The sequence below is a fragment of the Macaca mulatta genome, chromosome 1, assembly GCF_049350105.2.
Source record: "Macaca mulatta isolate MMU2019108-1 chromosome 1, T2T-MMU8v2.0, whole genome shotgun sequence".
In the NCBI taxonomy this organism is placed as follows: Eukaryota; Metazoa; Chordata; class Mammalia; order Primates; family Cercopithecidae; genus Macaca; species Macaca mulatta.
The window spans coordinates 114505817-114523007 of NC_133406.1; the positions used below are offsets into that span (position 1 = coordinate 114505817).

Consider the following 17191-nt stretch of genomic DNA (forward strand, 5'->3'; position numbering starts at 1 on the left):
ACATGTGAGGGACAATATTTTTATGAGGCAAATAGAGAAGAAATGGTGCTGAGGTGGTCCAGAGGGCAGGACTAGGGCCCAGAGTAGGAGCAAGGTGCAAGACAGTGTTGGTAAGCATTCCAAGAAGTAGGCCTTCTCCACCACAGTGGGAAGATAGCTTAGTACAAAATGCAGCAATTCCAATTCTACAGGTTGATCTAAGTTTTATCCTATGGATATGTGACACAACATTATTTCCCCTCCTAAATTACAGACTGAGCCTTGTCATTGTCTCATTAACCCATCTTATTTTTTTTATGGCAATTATCACTCTTTGTGATTATCTGATATTTGTGGTCTGATTATTTGTTTATTTTCTGTCTCCATCTCCCGCTTCAGAAGTTAACACTGAAGACAGGAACTCCATTTCCCATGCTTTAAATATGCAGGAGAGTTAAGGTGCCTGACAAATATTCGCTGAATGAATAAATGCATTACAGCTATTTAATTACAGTAAAGAATTGGAGGCAAGACAATGCCCAACAATAAGGAGTTGCTTACATAAACAGTGGACTGTCCATAAAATAGAAAACTATTAAGGCATAAAAAGTTTGCTATGGATGAATGTGTATTGTCATGAAAAGATGCTATAATACATAATTGGGTGAAAAGTTCAGATGAAAAAATAGCATTCAAAACCTGAAGACAATTTTGTTAAAAGAAAAAAAAGTTTGCATAAAGATCTGGAGGAATGCACAATTAGGTGTAAAAATCATTATTGTAGACCATAGAATTATAAGTTGTTTTATTTTTTGTTTATTTATATTTGTATTTTTCTACAATTCAGTTTTATATGCCCTGGGTTTAAACAGGGCTGTGCTCCTTCCTCTATAATGGAGATCATCATAATCTCTTTCCTGAATATATAAAAGTATTATGCCCTAAACATTCTAGAATTATTCAATAATAAGGGAAAGTATACTTTAAAAAATCTAATACAAAGATTTTTTAATCAAATTTTTCTAGAAGTGCAATAGATTTATTGAAAAAATTAAATTTTTCAAAATGAGATAAATGATTATGTGAGACAGTGAGCTAACATCCTCTATCTAGCCGTGTTTAGCACTAACCAGGTTACTACAGAAGGACATTTTTCTGCATTTAATGAGTGATCTAATAACCTTTTCAATTTATAAATATGTCGTGAATTTTGGACTGTTTACCCCTAAAAGCTTTTTAGAATCTATTTTGAACTAAGCAGTAATACATCAATCATCTCTACTTTATTATTGACTATAACATTAGTTATGGAATGGAAATAATGTCAAAAATGAGCCCTGGCATTTTTTTGTATGTTTCTAGACTGGGTGGAGTGCACAGTTAATATGCTACTTTATACTGAAATGCACCACACCTTGAGGTAATTTTCTGATGAGTACAAAGTTCAAAGCAAGGATTAAATTATATAGTTTGTGCTGTCAACAATCAATCATCAGTTGTGTTGGGCAACTTCCATATACAAACTGCAGTGCCAAGCAGACAGAGAAATAGTAAGATGTATGGGACATGACACTGTCCTCAAGGAGCTTAGAGTCCAGCAGTTGTATGACAAGATTTGCCATGTTTAGCAATGGGCTGAGAATCAACAACCTGCTTCTGGATTTTGGCTTTTTTTTAAGGTTCTCTCACATCAAATATCACTGTTTCAGCAGTCTCCAGGGCATTCTTGCCCCTAAGAATAGCAGAAATTTTTTCCCTTCGTTTTCCTTAGCACAGCTGCGATCATCTGGAACTTTCTAAGAACTAACACCGATTCTGGCTGTATTGCTTATTAGAAAACTTTTAAATCTTTATACTATTACCATCTCATGTGTTAGATAAAATGTAATAGATATCTTTCTAATGTGTATCTAAACTTGCATGAAAGTTAAAAAAATTCCCAAGTTCCATAATTGAATGGAGAATTGAGAACCAAAACCAAAATAGAAGGCCCATAGGTTGATGTGGCAGCTGTCTGAAAGTAGAGAATGTTATTTTCTAAGGGTTTGGAATCTAAGGTCTTGAAGAGAAGGAGACAAGATTGGGAGCAATGAAAGAAACATCCTCACTGGAAAAGGTGGACTGCAGGAGCAGCACCACAAGACACAAAAAAGCTCGTCTGCCTTAGCTTGGGTTTATAAGGAGGGGAGAAAATAAGCCCTTAAAATTTATAACCAAGGGTCTGTACCTCATATATATTTGCCACTCTTTCCAAAGGACACTACACATGGGATCTGAGACTACCTAAACTAGATAATTACATAAAAATTGGTTCCAGGCAGATGACAGATACCTGAGATACCTGGCAGAAACAAATTCAAAATCAATCTAGAGGGATTTGTCTTCAACATAATCCCCTTAGGATGCCCACACATAAAATCTCACTGAAGATGAACTCTTGTGGCTTGTTTTCTCGTATGTTTTCTAATTTTGAATTATGATTTCATGTTCAGGGAGAATCAATAAATACTATAAGCAGTAGAATTAGACTACCAAGAAATTTCAGATAAAAGAATTATCAGATAAATATTATAAATTTGGGTGATTATGATGTATCAGTGTAGGCTCAGCAATTGTAAAAATGTACCACTCCGGTGGGGGATATTGGTAATCAAGGAGTCTATGCATATCTTGGGGCAGAAGGTGTATGGGAGATGTCCATGCCTTCCTCTCAATTTTGCTGTAAACCTAAAACTGCTCTAGAAAAATAAATCTTTAAATGTATGTTTAAAATGATTAAATATAAATAAGAATTTAAAACATAAGAAAATATATCGACTCTATAAAAGAAGAACCAAGTAGAACCATAAGAAATTAAAAGTATATTCTTTGGCATTTGAAAATCAATAAATGATACAGGTATAGATGTGGCTGGGAATAAAAGCCAAAAAAAAAGATAGATTAAGAAATTAGAAGTTTCTCACATAAAATTAATTTGTTTTTCACATAAAAATCCCAGATCTTGACTATTCAGCATTGGCATTAAGGCCCCATAGCCATCTGAAACTGATTATTCTTTTACATTTCTATTTCAGCTCCTAGTGGGTGACACTTGTTTTTTTGGCTCAATACTCAGTTCCAGCCATCAGTACACATTCTAAGGAGAGGAAGGAATGAAGAAGGAAAGGAAAAAAGGGGTGTGGGTTTATCTTTTGAAAACGTGTCTTGAAGATCCTCCCATTGACATCCTATTGCCCAGAACGAGTCATATGGTGATGCTTAGCTACAAGGGATCCTGGAATGTTTATTCTTGGAAGTCATAGACTCAACTAAAACTTAGAAGTTTGATTAATGTGAAAGAAAGGTTACATAGATATTGAGGTAAATTAACAGTTAAGTGGCAAACAATAATATATTTAAAAGAGTTGAAAAGAGAAATTATGAACTGAGAGATAGGTTGAAATGACTTTGAATGCAGTGATTTCCATATAACAGAATGCAAAAGTCCTACATGCATCTAATGAGATTTCCAGAAAGAATATAAGAAATAATCAATGAGTAGCAATATTTGAAGAGATATTGGCTCTACATTTTTAGAAATGAGTGAAAGACATGAATTCTCACAAACACAAATCTCAAGGGAAAATTGTAAAAAGTATCAGAATATGAAACAGATTACCTCTCCAAGAAAAAAAAAAAAAAAGGCTGATAGCATCTTTCTCAACCATTAGTGCCAGAAAATAGTGGAATAATATCTTCAAAGTGATTTGAGACAATATTTGCCAACGTGGAATTCTATATCTAGCTAAAATATTATTTAACAGTAAGGGCAAATATTATTTAAGCTATTTTCAGATGAAGATTAATCTTACTACTAGTAGTGGCTAAAAGAACTACCGAGGATTTACTTCAGAAAGAAGAAAATTGAATCCATAAAGAAAGAGTAATCTAAAGCAGGCAGTGGTAAGGGGGCAGAGAAAAATATGAAAATGTGGATAAAAATAAACAGGTATTGACAGTATAAAATAGTAGAAGTAGTTTCAGGGTGTTAAGATGAAACTATAATATTAGACAAAAATGAAATGAAAGATAAGAAGTGTATGTTTATGGTTAAAGTGCTCTAACATGTTATACTGCTCCAGAGCATGGGAAATGTAAGCAGCTGTCCATCATATGGGGTCTGACCTCACCAGAGATAGCTTGTTGCCACCAGATGTAAGCATAGATTGAGATTTCCAACTCGAGCCTTGTCTGGTACCACATGGCAAATGCCTTGCCTGGATCCTTTATTTCCAAGTTCTGTGCCCATTTGCTTTTAGAGGATTGAAAGATGATGGTAGTAGATATAGGGGGAAAGGGAGCAAAGAAAAAGAAATACACCTTGGCAAATGATTAGATGCAAAATCAAAAGAAAGGGAAGAGTCGAAGATTTCACTGCAGTATTTAGTGTAATTGGCAACAGTATCCCCATCCTCTGAAGCAGAGAAATCTAAAGAAAAATATAAAAACGCTAGTTTGAGAGGTAGTGATGTTTCATGTGAGATACTTCTGAATTATTCAATTAAACCATTTTATGAGATTCAGAGGTTTTTAACCATAATTTTCAGGAAGTATCATTACTAAAGATAGAAATTTTAGAGACAGACACATAAAGGAATATCCCAGATACATAGTTCTACCTGAAATCCTAACGAAGAGCCTAGCACATATTAGATTCTCAATAAAAGTGTGAGGAATTAGTAAATGAATGAATGAATGAGATTTTCTGTACAAAGAAAAAGTCAGACAGCTAAAAGCTAACCCTTAGTTATTACGCACCAATTTAGAATTGGAACTAGCAGAAATACTAGGAGAGAAGAGTGGGGGGAAATCCCGGTGAATTATAAAACACTGACAGCAGTGCAGTGTCCAGAATAGAAGGGCAGGAGCTGACCAACAGTGGGCAATGTTTTCCAGAGGACTGGGGCCCTGGGAATTGAAGAAAGACTGTTGAGCACAGAACTTAAGAGATGACATGGTGACTGGGGTGAAATGATCGAGCAGAATAGCTACTGGGACAAGCATTATTCAATGAGGTTAAGAAAGATTTAAGTAAAATATAAAACTCTGAAGGGCACTTCTTGAAATTTGGGGAAGACACTAAGAAAAGAAGACAGGTGAGCATGGTGGCTAGAAATGGTGCTAATGTCCTCATTTTTTAAGCTAAGGTAACTTCAGTATAATTAAAAACACAAAAGAGAGACCTATCAAGCCGCAAAAATGTCATGGTCCACATCGCCTCCAAGATAAGGTTCCAAGAGTTTTCAGGAGTCATACAAGACCCTGCTTTATCTATTCCCTGACCAGCTATATAATCTCACCTACGCTGGCTTCCATGAGCTTCAGCCATGCAATATTATTTTCTATAAAACACATGTTCACCTTTCTAACCTTTGCAATTGCTGCTGTTTACTTTAAATTAAATATCTTTTCTATGTTCTCAGCCAGACCAATTCCTACTCATCCTTCTGGACTAACTTCAAACAATACCTTTTGCCAGTCCCTCAGCCGAATGAGCCATCACCTCTCTACATTGCTGACTTCAAGCATTTATCAAATTACACAGTATTATGATATTTGACTCTTTCCCACTAAACTATTGGAGAAGAGTTATTTGTTTGTGTCACAAAGTGCCTAGAATATAGTAAGTACACAATAAATGTTTATGAATGAAAGATTGTAGTAATTAATGAACAGAAAATTATTTTGGGTAGAGGGAAATGCTTAATTTCTGACTTTCAAGTACATATAATCCTATTTCACTCCATGGAAAAATGGCCTTTGAAATTAATTGCAAATTAAGTTTCCAAACATGCAGAGCTGATATAGCTACATTATTGGCAATGGAACTAATAAATCCTTAAGAATGAGATCTATCATTAAATAAGATGGCTTAATACCCCTCACTCTTGCTCTGATGCAATGTTTATAAGAGAAGAAGAGATACTTGCTTTCCTAGGGTTGACTATTACTCATCCTGAGCCAAGATTATATGTTTCAGATTTATCATGGCCAAATCATTCTGACCTGCTGCAGTGCCATCCATGGAAGAGAGGATATTTTTTACTCAGTGTGAATGCCAGTTTTCCTGTTCAACCCGTTCTACCTAGTTAGGATGAAACTGCTATCCCTTCAGATGGAATTTCCTACTATAACTGTTCAGTGGTTTAAAGATACCAAAGATGGATCACGCAGTGGGAAGGAAGACCGCGACTGGATGACATTCTTTAGCTTCTGCATTCTTGCATTGTCCTGGTTCCCTTCTGCCCGGATTCCTACAACATAAGACTTTAAAGTAACCTTATATGAATTGTTTAGGCCAAATCTCTGAGTAATTTCTCTGATTTCATCATCTTTACCCCCTTTGCTTGGAATTCAACTTTCTCCTTTCTGCTTAGTTTCTCCCTCAACTGAAGTTTTGGGCCTTCCGTCTTGCTGTTTCATTCATTCACTTACTCAACACATATTCACTGAGTGCCTTTACTGTCTAGGTCTCTATTCTTTGCACTGAGATTGCTGCAATGAACAAGACAGATCAAGTCTGTTTTCTCATAACCTTCACTGCAGAAATAGGACTGCATTCATTCCCAAAGATTTGACTCCAAGCTGCATATGGCTTATTATCGTTTATCCTAATTGTGTTTATGTCAGTGTTCAAGGATTCTGAGTCTGAAGTTCCAGCTCCACATCACTGTCACATGGTCATGTCCTGCCAGCATGTCAAACCCAACACATCTTGGACCAAACTTACCTCTCTTCCTCACACCAATTATTTCTCCTGACTTCTCTATTTTGTCAATGCTGTCATCATTTCCCAGGCACAAGGCACAAAACCTCAGAGATATCCCACTTGCTTCCTCTTTCTCAACCCCACTACATCACCTGATTCTACCCTTCTTCCTTCTGGACAAATGCTTTTCACGCTTGTCATTTCCTTTTTGTGATGACTGCCATGTGCTGGGTTCAGATCTGCATTTCATGCCTGGGCCATTGCTCCTGCTCACAGAGGTAATCTCTCCATTAACTTCCTCTTCTGGAGTATCCTAACCATTGCTGCCTAATTAATCTTAGGGTCCTGTCAGAGAGTACTCTAAATGTTATATAAACCAACTTTTATCTCTCTAATATACTTCTTTCAAAGCCATTTTCCTGTCACCACACTCCACAAATATGATATAGTTGAAACTCCTTGATTTGGCACTCCAAACCATCCACCATCTGGCCTCCTGTCTCCTTCTCTGAGGATGTGCTCTCAGGGTCTTTCAATATCAACACCACTCCTTTAAGTCCCCTTTCTCCTCCCCTAGTCCAAGCTTGAGACTACTCCCTTTCTTCCCAGAAATGCAGACTGTAGCACAGTGTTCAGAACATTGTCTTCAGAGGCAAATGCCTCCAGTCCAAAACCTTGTTCTTCCTATTACAAGCTGGGAAGTCCTAGGATGGCTACCCTAACAGCTCTGTCTTTCAGTTTTCCTAACAAAATGTGGGGAAAACTTGCCTTGTAGGAGAGTTGTGAGGATCCAATGAAATAATGCCAACCCCATAGCATACGATCAATCTCACTAGCAAATCAGTCTGCCAAGAAACTGGAATTCCAAGTTACTTTCCTAGTAGTGAAATTCTCTAGTGGAGCCGATGTAACTGAAAACACGCCTCAAACACCTGCAGCCCTGGGCTGCCGTGAATGCAGGAACCCTGTAACCACGGGCTTCCCTGCTCTTTGTCATAGCTCCTATTTCTTCTGCTCAAATAACATGTCTTCAGAGAGGCCTTGCCTAGCTCCATCTAAAATCCCCATACACCTCTAGTTAATGTTTATACCCTTATTTTCTTTGTTTTCATCACAACACTTTTCACGGTGTGAAATAATCTGACTTCCTTGCTCCCTTTCTTGTCTGTCTTCACTCCAGAAACTGAGGTCCATGCCAGCAGGGCCTTGGTCTTATTTCTGGTTCTGTCCCAGAACCATAAACAGTGTCTGATGGAGTTGAACAAATAAATGAATGAATCTCTGCCTGTCTGATGTGTTTCCATCCTTCACACCCAGCCCAGATCCTTCTTCCCATGAAGTCTTATAAATAATCCAGTCCACAGTAACTTGCTCTCATTCAAAGTCCTGTCACAATGCCTCATCTAAACTCAGTTGAATCCCTAGAGCAGTTGCCTATGCCGTGTTCTGCTTGTGACATTTTTTGCATTTCAGATCTGAGTTATCATTTATATCCTGCATGATGATTTACCATAGTTCCTGAATAAGACTATAAACTCCTTGAGGTCCAGAAATGCTTTTGTGTATCTCTATGGAATTCTTTAGCACAACGCCTTTACACATTATGCACTAATAAACAATCACTTATTTATAGACCTTTAATATGTACCTGGCATGATGCTAGGGAGGCAATGGTGAATACAGCACTGTCCCTAAATAATCAATTGTCATTATTCAATTATTTCAGTGAATATTCAAAAGTGGCTACTGGCATTCTTAGAGGGCATTAGGAGGCCTGGTCCAGATAGAGACCACACGTATCAGCTGGATAACCTCAGGTGGGTTGTTTAAACTCTAAGAGTCCCTCCCCAATCTGTTAAACAGAGATGGTAATACTTATGTTACAGAATTATGAAAGAGATAATATATGTGGAAACACCTTATAAATGCTAAATGCTATATAAATATCAGTTGTTATTATGACCATTATAATAATATAATTTAAGCTGAAATTGGAGCTATCATGAATAAAATATATTTAATAATAATGTCCATTTATTCCAGAAATAATAAGAAACCTGATTCTGCCTGTCACATGTACCAGGTGACAACCTTTGAGTAAGACTTCACTTTGCCAAATTTCCCACAGGCTCAGCATCCACCACCATCACCTCACAGAGAGTGCCTGGGCCACACATACAGCTTTACCTACTGCTGGAAATCAGAAAAGCCTGAAGGACCATGAGCAGAGAGCTCTAGACCATCCAAAGTTGCTTTCTAGGTTTCCAAAATAAAACTATTCTTAAAATACTCAAATGTCTCTCATCAAAGTTCATGTGTGCTGGCCTGCTGGGTTTCAGCAGCATGTGGGCCTGGAGGTACCGCCACCCTCAGGGCCAGCCATTTGACATGAGACCCAAATGCCTCGTGTACAGGGCATGTGCTCCTATTTGGACTCTAATGTCTCTCCGTGAGTCACCACCTTTCTTTCCCAGAGCTCAGGCCTCAGCTTCCTGCTCCAGGTTGAGCCCTCACCCTCAGATTAGCTTTGCAGTGTGTCTGTTCTGAGTCAGACAGTTCTTCCTTCCCACCCACTGCCCACCAAGTCCCCGGGCTTGCTGTTTCAGCACACATCACTGGTGTGAGGAGGCAGGTTCACGGGTGATATCATCTGTTTGTAAACAGCTTCCACAAATCACCTCCTACTGGAAATCACAGAATCTCAGACATGGAAGGAAGGGCCACTCCCAGGCAGAGCAGGACTGCCCTCCAGAGCCTCCCTGGCAGGGGGTCATTTGGCCGCAACATCAAACATCCTGGATGAATCAGTAGAGCATTTCCGACCTCACCTTTGAGCAGACACCCCCAGCTGGCAGCTGCTGGGTGGATGCCATGACAGAGTTCCCCACTCATTGGGTCACCAAGGGAGCAGCAGCCAAGAAGCCGAGCTGCAATTTTCTGAGAGCCTGGGTGTGTCCAGAGACCCAAGTGTCCCTTCCCTGTGTGGTGGTGATTTCTAAGACAGTAGAGCAAGACTCTTTGAGTGTGAGGGCGTGACTTTGGAGTCACACAGGTTCCGGTTTCAATCTCATCTCCCTCACTCACCATCTGGGGACATTGACTAGCTCTGTGATTTCAGCCAAATCACTGGAACAGTCTAAACCCATTTCCTCCCATATAAAAAGTGGGGAAGCGAATGTCTATATTTTTAGATTACTGTGAGGATTAAGTGAGATAATATATGTAAAGTGCCTTGACTTGTACCTGAAATAAAGTTAGTGCCAAATAAATGGTAACTAGTGTTTCTATTATTATCACCATGATTATCTCTTCCCTCTGAACCCAGCAGAGGATATTGTTCTCCTGTTTCCTGGTGCCTGAAATGAGCGGATAAAACCTCTGCCCACAGGGATAGGTTTCTGACCTATGCAAAATGACCCACCCATTGCCGCTGCCACAGCCACCATCTCTAAAGAATGAGATCCCCACGTTTCTGAGCACACATGTTGCACCACAGAGACTCCCAGAAACCCGTGGCTCTTGGTCCTGCTTCAGCTGCACAAATGAGACCTGGAGAGGGTAGTTTCCAGCTTTCCTGGAAGGCACATCTTAGGAAAAATTTCCTCCCCAGCAAGCAAAGCAGTAGGTCAATAATCTTCCACGCCAAAAATAAAAAATAAAATAAAACGTAAAACTAAAAAATAAAAAAAGACAGCTGGCTTGATTCCAAAGCCCCCAGGAGTTGCCAAAACACACTTTTGCCACACAGCTGCCTGAACCCGGTGGTCAGTAGGAGCACCTCGGTGGTAAGGCTTGGGAAGCCCAGGTGAGGACCCTGCAGAGCAACGAAGCCTTGGAATCAGATGTCCTGTCTTCTTTATCAGGCGTCAGCTGGGTGACTTTGAACAAATTATACTTAACCTCAGTTTCTCTTGTAAAAAGGGTATAACAGCACTCTCCTACACGAGTCATTATGAGAATCAGATTGTGCCACATAAAGTCCTAAGAATACTCAAGAGCTTTGTCACGTAAAGTCATTAAAATCCTCGAAACAGTCGATATCTGATCGCTGCTATCATAATTAACAATCAGAAAGTCATCTTTTTGTTCAGGCATGAATTATACTATTCTGCCTTTCACAAACATTTCAAGTCTTTCTACCTGGGCGGAGAAACGAATGAAGAACAAATAAGAAAAGGTGTTCTAAGGAGGTAGAAGCTTTATTATGACATCTTCAAAAGACAATCAAATCATTAGGCATTTACTGAGCACCTGCTGTGTGCAAACCCGTGCAGACAGTAGGGTCCAGTGTTCCACGCATGGTTCGTGAATCCCTGGGGAGAAAAATCACATCGGAGTCAGGGAGTTTTGCGTGGCTGAGAACAAAGTGGGTTTCTGAACATCAAAGTGCAATTCGCTTTACGGGGCAAACTGCGAGGCCCAGCCCCGCGTGGGAGCCGCAGCGGGGCGGGCTCGCTCTGGGTTGGACGGGTTTCTCTAGCGCAGCGCTGGGGGCTGCGGGTCTCTCAGCAGCCAGAGCAGCAGCCTGAGCTCTGGTTGTTGGAGCGCTGGGACCTCTGGCTGCCGCCCCCGCAGCAGCAGCAGCCACTACTCCGCTGCCGGCGGCGTCTCCTTGGGAAGCAGCAGCAACTGGTGGAGCTGGAGCCGCAGCAGCCCGAGTCGCCGCAGCAGCCGCCGCCGGAGCCGCAGCAGCCGCCGCCGCAGCAAGAGGAGGAGGAGGCGGGCGCCGGGGTGGGCGCAGGGGCGGGACACGGAGCGGGGCCCTGGGATGACCCCTTGGAAAAGCCTTTGGCGGAAGCGGCGCTCTGTTGAGAGGACATCGCGGAGCTCCTCACGACGAACCTGGAAGAAAGGCAGCCTTTTAAAGGCGAGCCGGCTTTTTCTTTCCACCAGTGGAACTCTGTCTGGGCTTTTGAGATTCGGTTTAGTGTACAAGTCAGCCCGGCCTGGGACAAGGGGGGAAAAGTACCCAGAAAGAGCGGGACATAGAAAAGCAAATCCAAGCAGGGGCTTCCAGTGAGTTAAACATGCTCAGAGCAGGACACAATCTATGCAATGAATCAGTGCATTTCCATTTTCTCTGACTAGAAGAAGACTGCTCAAGTTTTCCACAGTGGAAAATAAACAGCACACTGCGGCAGCTTATCTGTATGATCCAGTCCAAAATCTCCACTTGGCTTTTTTCCTCTTCCTCGTTTTACTTTCCTACCGACCTTCGATTTGTATCTTCCTAGTTACTACACCCCATCATTTAGAAAACACCCAAGTCCAACACGCGGTCCCACCTGCTGGATCTAAATAATCCACATACCAGAAGCAGGTCCTGATCATTCTTTCTTGCCTATGCCTCTCACGCCCCACAACCATGTGGGAAAGGAGAGTTGTGCCAATATAAATAACCCCATCCAGGGAGCTGAAAGCCCTGGGTTCTAGTCACAGTTCTTCTGTGGACTTGCTGTGTACCCTTGCAAAAGCCACCTCCTGTGTTGCCTTCATGTCCTCATTAGTACCTTAAGAGGTTGGCTCACTGGAAGCTTAGGTGCCTTGTAGGACACCCCTTCCGCATCTATCTGCTGCCTGTGTTCTGTTTTCTCCTCCGCTGTGCCCTCAACTCATCCCACCCTCTCCCCCAGACCCTGCGAGGAGACTTACCGGACCCTGGCTCCACTGAAAGACTCACTACGTTCTCAGGCTGGAATGGGCCACCTGCTAGGCAGTGGATTGAGCAGTGTCCAGCCAGAGAACCTTTTTATAACAAGTATTCAGGTTCAGGCTCTTGGGAGGGGCCCATTTCCCAACAGACATGCTCAGCTGACACTCACATCCCAGAGACATTCATCACTCAGGTAGCGCTGTAGGTGGTGCACGTGAGCATCTAAGTCACTTCACAGAGGTGCCAGGATTGCTATGGCATGTTTACTTTCCAAGCAGAGCACTGTTGGTACCTGGGAGGCTGTGTGTATGCTAAGAGAAGGCATGGGGCTCAAATGCAGGGAGGTCTGGAACCCCTTGTGCCCTTGTCTTCAGTGTACACAGACACGCACACACACACACACGGCTCAACTTGCCCACACATCAATTCCTGTGTAGTCATCTACTTGGTAGGTGGTAGTTCACCTATTTTTATCTTGATTCTCATCTCTCTGGCTTTTGGTCCTTGGCTCCCCAGGGCAGACCACAAGCTATGCAATAAGCCTGCTGGTTTTCATCCATATGCTTCAAGATGCAGTGAATGAAGATGATGACAGGAATGCACCTGTGGGAATCCCAGGGGCGATTTCTCTCTGTCACTGGAGACAGGAAGAAAAACCAAGCAAAGTTAAGGAACCATAAGACCAGAAAAGTTGTGAATGTAGTCGGGTTACCATATCCCCATAATACAGCGTGGTATGACTAAGAGAAACATGTGTGCAGGACAGTGGCCCAATTGCAAAAAGGCAAGTCAGCCTGTGGGACTCCTGCTTCTTATCCTACCCCCAACCACCAATCTCCCTTTGAAGATAGGTCCTCCCTAGAGCCATTGCCCAATGCAAAAGAAAATGGGAAAGGAAGAAGGGAGGAGGGAAAGATGAAAAAGAGAGAGAGAGAGAGAAAGAAAGAGAGAGAGAGAAAGAGAGAAAGAAAAGAAAGAAAAAGAAGAAGGAAGGAAGGAAGGAAGGAAGGAAGGAAGGAAGGAAGGAAGGAAGGGAAGGAAGAAAGGAAGGGAAGGAAGAAAGGAAGGAAGGAAGGAAGGAAGGAAGGAAGGAAGGAAGGAAGGAAGGAAGGAAGGAAGGAAGGAAGGAAAATACAAGGAAAGGAAAGGAAGGTTCTTTCCAAAGGTCGAAAGTGTGCATGATAAATAGTGTTTTTAGAATAACTAATTTTTAAGAATTGGAGGATACTTTGGCAATCAACTTCGGAACTGCTTCTTAATCAATGCAATTGCCCACAACTATGAAAGTGAACTGTAACAGAAGTCCAAGACTAAGAATTCAAGAATTAAGGATGAGAGACAGGTTTGGGAGTCAGTGAGCTGGGAGTGGCATGAGGGAATACGCACAAAAGATACCAGTTTCATTTAACGTGGATTTAGAGCCTGATTAACAGGTTGCCAGTTCCTAGAGCACCTGTTGGTGAATATAGGTGAGACATTCCAAAAAGTAAAGTCAATATTAGAACAGAGAAGGAAGTAATGAAATAACAAGACAGAGGCAGGATCTCCCCTGGGAAAATGGGCGAAATTCTTTAAAAAAAAAAAAAGTGAAGAAGGCTGTGTTTGGTAGGAATCAGTGTAAGGAGATCATCTGGGCAAGTGCCTACTCATTCTGTGGGCATGTTATGATCTCATAAACCAACTTACTTTATTTATCACTGTTAACTCTTATCAAAGAAAGCATCAATTGTTTATCTTTTATATAAAAGGCTGATTTGGAATTAAATTTTCTAGTTATCTTTTCTAGGTATTTTATGAGTATCTCCTGAAGGAACCATCCCATTCCTAAAGAAATGTTACTTGGAAAACCCAACACAGGGACCAAAACCCCTGTACTCTTATACCTCTCACTACAAACACACACACACGTCCCAACCACATAGAGACAGTCTTTGCAGAGAAGTGTGTCTTTCTCAGTTCTTTACCCAGATTCAAATCCAGAATTTCAGCATGCAGGGAAAATGTGCTCAGACATTTCATACCTGCCTCTAAAACTCACTCACTGCCCACCCAGCTCTCCCTCTAGCCAACTGATGGAAACACCTGGGCTTATAATCATCAGAAAAGAGTGTCCATTTATTAGAGCCCAGGATGAGCACTTCAGACAATCTTATTCCCCATGAATAGAGGACAAGCAGTTTTTCAAACTGTGACCCATGCTTGAAGGAAACCCTCTCAGAGTCTGACCCTTCTGAGTACAACCATCCTCTTCTCTTCAAACCCATTCCTGGCTATCCTCATACAATCTTGTGTCTGGTGTAATGGTCTCAGACATGATTCTTTCCTTCAAGCTTAAAGTTCCAGAATCCAGTGCATAGAAGGGAATATTTTTTTCCAGAGTCTTGAGTAGCTTCGCTGCCAAAATGTGCTCCCCAAACAAGTTTGTAAAGTGTTCGCTTGCATTTAAGAGAAGGGAAGGGAAGATGGCTTGATGCAGTAGGTAGGGAGTGGGAGAGGCAAACAATGAAATCAGGAGGCAGTGATATCAGGAATAAAAAGCTTTATTGTTACAGAAAAAATAGCTTCATAACTGAATTACAACACCTAGTTTTCCAAAGAACCATGTCTGAGAGGGAAAGTCAGGCCAGAAAATATCACAGGCTAGACATCAACCCCACAATGGAGTGAACATGGGCAGGATAAAGAGGAGACCTTAAGGCATTTCTGAAGTCCTTCCATGGGAAACAAGAGAAAAGAAGCCTCAGGCTGATACAGATCTTCTGCACCTGGGCTCTGCCAGTGCTGCTCCTTCATGCTCCTCATGGCCCAGGTCAGCAGCAGCCCCCAGAACTGTGGCAGCAGCCGGAGCCCCCGGAGCTATGGCAGCAGCCAGAGCCCCCAGACTGCTGGCCACTGCCACTGCCACAGCAGCTGGAGCTCTGAGGTCGGCGTCGGAGGGACCGGCGGGGCCTGTGATGGCTCAGGCAGCAGCCACCACCCTCAGAGCTGCAGCAGCCCCCAGAGCTGGAACCACAGCAGGAAGAGACTGGAGGTGGGCATGGGGCTGAACACTGGGGAGGGCATTTTGGGGGACACTTGGGAGGACACTTAGGAGTACACTTGGGAGGGCATTTAGGGGTACATTTGGGAGGAGGCTGGCACTGCTGCTGGCTCTGCTGGCAGGACATCTCTGTAGGAGCTGAATAAAGCTGAAAGACAATACAAGCCCAAGGTCACTTCCTTGCCCTTAAAATTGAACTATAATTTCACAAGATTTTATCTCTAAGAGGACCAGAATTTATTTATTTATTTATTTATTTATTTATTTATTTATTTATTGACATGGAGTCTTGCTCTGTCACTCAGGCTAGAGTGCAGTGGTGCTATCTCGGCTCACTGCAACCTCCACCTCCCAGATTCGAGTGATTCTCCTGCCTCAGACTCCCAATTAGCTGGGATTACAGGTGTGCACCACCACACCCAGCTAATTTTTGTATTTTTAGTAGAGACGGGGTTTCACCACGTTGGTCAGTCTCGAACTCCTGACCTCTTGACCTGCCCACCTTGGACTCCCAAAGTGCTGGGATTACAGGCATGAGCCACTACGCCTGGCCTAAGATGAGCAGATTTTAAAAACCCAGTCTCCCAAGACCAGTAACAAGAACGATACAAATGATTTCCACTTTGTAACTCCATATTTTCAAATGAATTCCTTGGAAGTTCAGAAAGACATCAGTCCTTCATTCCCTTCACCTACCTTCCATCCTCCCCTTCCAGAAGAACCCTCCCCTCCAAAATTCTCTTTTATCCTTGTCTTTCTTCAAGAATGGCCTCAACCTCCACCCAGGGGCTCTTTCTGCCCAAAACACTGGCACCAAGAGTTCATCCTGGTCCTGAGAAGCACTCTACCTGGTTCAGGCACTGCAGCAGATCACTCAGGAGACAGGTAGACTGAGGTGCTGTGAGAAGCTTTGCCTTTTATACGACTCAGTCCTGACCTAGCATCAGGAGGTGCAGACCATGTGCGGGCTGCTAGAAGCATATTTCATAAAGGCATGGGTGACTCCCTCCCCTCGCATCCCACGGACCCAGTTCCTCCCTCCATAAGCATCTCAAGTATTAATCCACAGGAAGATCCCATGAGAACTGCAGGCCTCTAGGATGGTGAGGAAGCTCTGTGAATTGCACATGGCACCTATCTATCTCACAGGCAGCTCTGCTATGCTTTCTATTTTCTGAGCTGGGCCAGTATGGCTCTACGCCTCTGGGATGAACAGAAGTTCTGTTTTCTCTTTGGTATAGGAACTGAAGGAGAAAATTCCCAAGATGAAAATTAAATGGCCCTTTTTAGAATAATAATAGGGATCCAAAATAAAATTGTAGGCCCAGGGAAATAATCTAACATGATTTTTTTCATTCCTAGATGATGCCATAACCAGAACTAAGAATGTTTGATATCTCAATGATGTTATTTTAGGCAGATCTAATGCGGAGAGTGTGGGTGGTTGGGCTTCTCTCCTTGCCTGAATTTGATGCTCCAAAAGAGCTCACAAACAATACTGATTCAGCACTAACAAATGCCTTTAAAATGGTTTATTTACTCGTGTTAAAGAAGGGGCCTTTGGCCAGCTCCAGGTGAGGTGGCAAAGACCAGGTGTATACTGAGGGTGGAGCAAAAGCTCTCGACTCATCTGGAGGTTTCCAGAAGTGAGGCACCAGTTGCAGTCATTCATAAGAGAAGAGCATCCAACCTGGGAAGGACCTCAGGAGAAGATCTTTGGATGGGAGAGGTGAAGAGCAGGAGTATACAGGTTTTAAAAGCCCATGGTGGG

At 42.2% G+C, this 17191-nt stretch overlaps 2 protein-coding genes across 10 annotated transcripts in view; both read right to left on the bottom strand.

Annotated features, from left to right (window-relative positions):
- Positions 1-10907: 10907 nt before the first annotated feature.
- Positions 10908-12540, bottom strand: CRCT1 (cysteine rich C-terminal 1). Its single transcript, XM_015151158.3, has 2 exons — positions 12380-12540; positions 10908-11569 (listed from the first exon to the last, which is right to left on the bottom strand). Exon 2 carries the CDS (start codon positions 11545-11547, stop codon positions 11233-11235), a length of 315 nt encoding a protein of 104 aa, XP_015006644.1. The 5' UTR covers positions 11548-11569; positions 12380-12540; the 3' UTR covers positions 10908-11232.
- A 2364-nt stretch (positions 12541-14904) lies between these two features.
- LCE5A (late cornified envelope 5A) overlaps positions 14905-17191 on the bottom strand; it is a 77875-nt gene continuing 75588 nt past the window's right edge. For all 9 annotated transcript variants that reach the window (XM_077987332.1, XM_077987339.1, XM_077987330.1 and 6 more), the window contains one exon: positions 14905-15568. In XM_077987332.1, the coding sequence (XP_077843458.1) occupies positions 15191-15547 (357 nt within the window). In that variant the 5' untranslated portion in view covers positions 15548-15568 and the 3' untranslated portion in view covers positions 14905-15190. The remainder of the gene's footprint in view (positions 15569-17191) is intronic.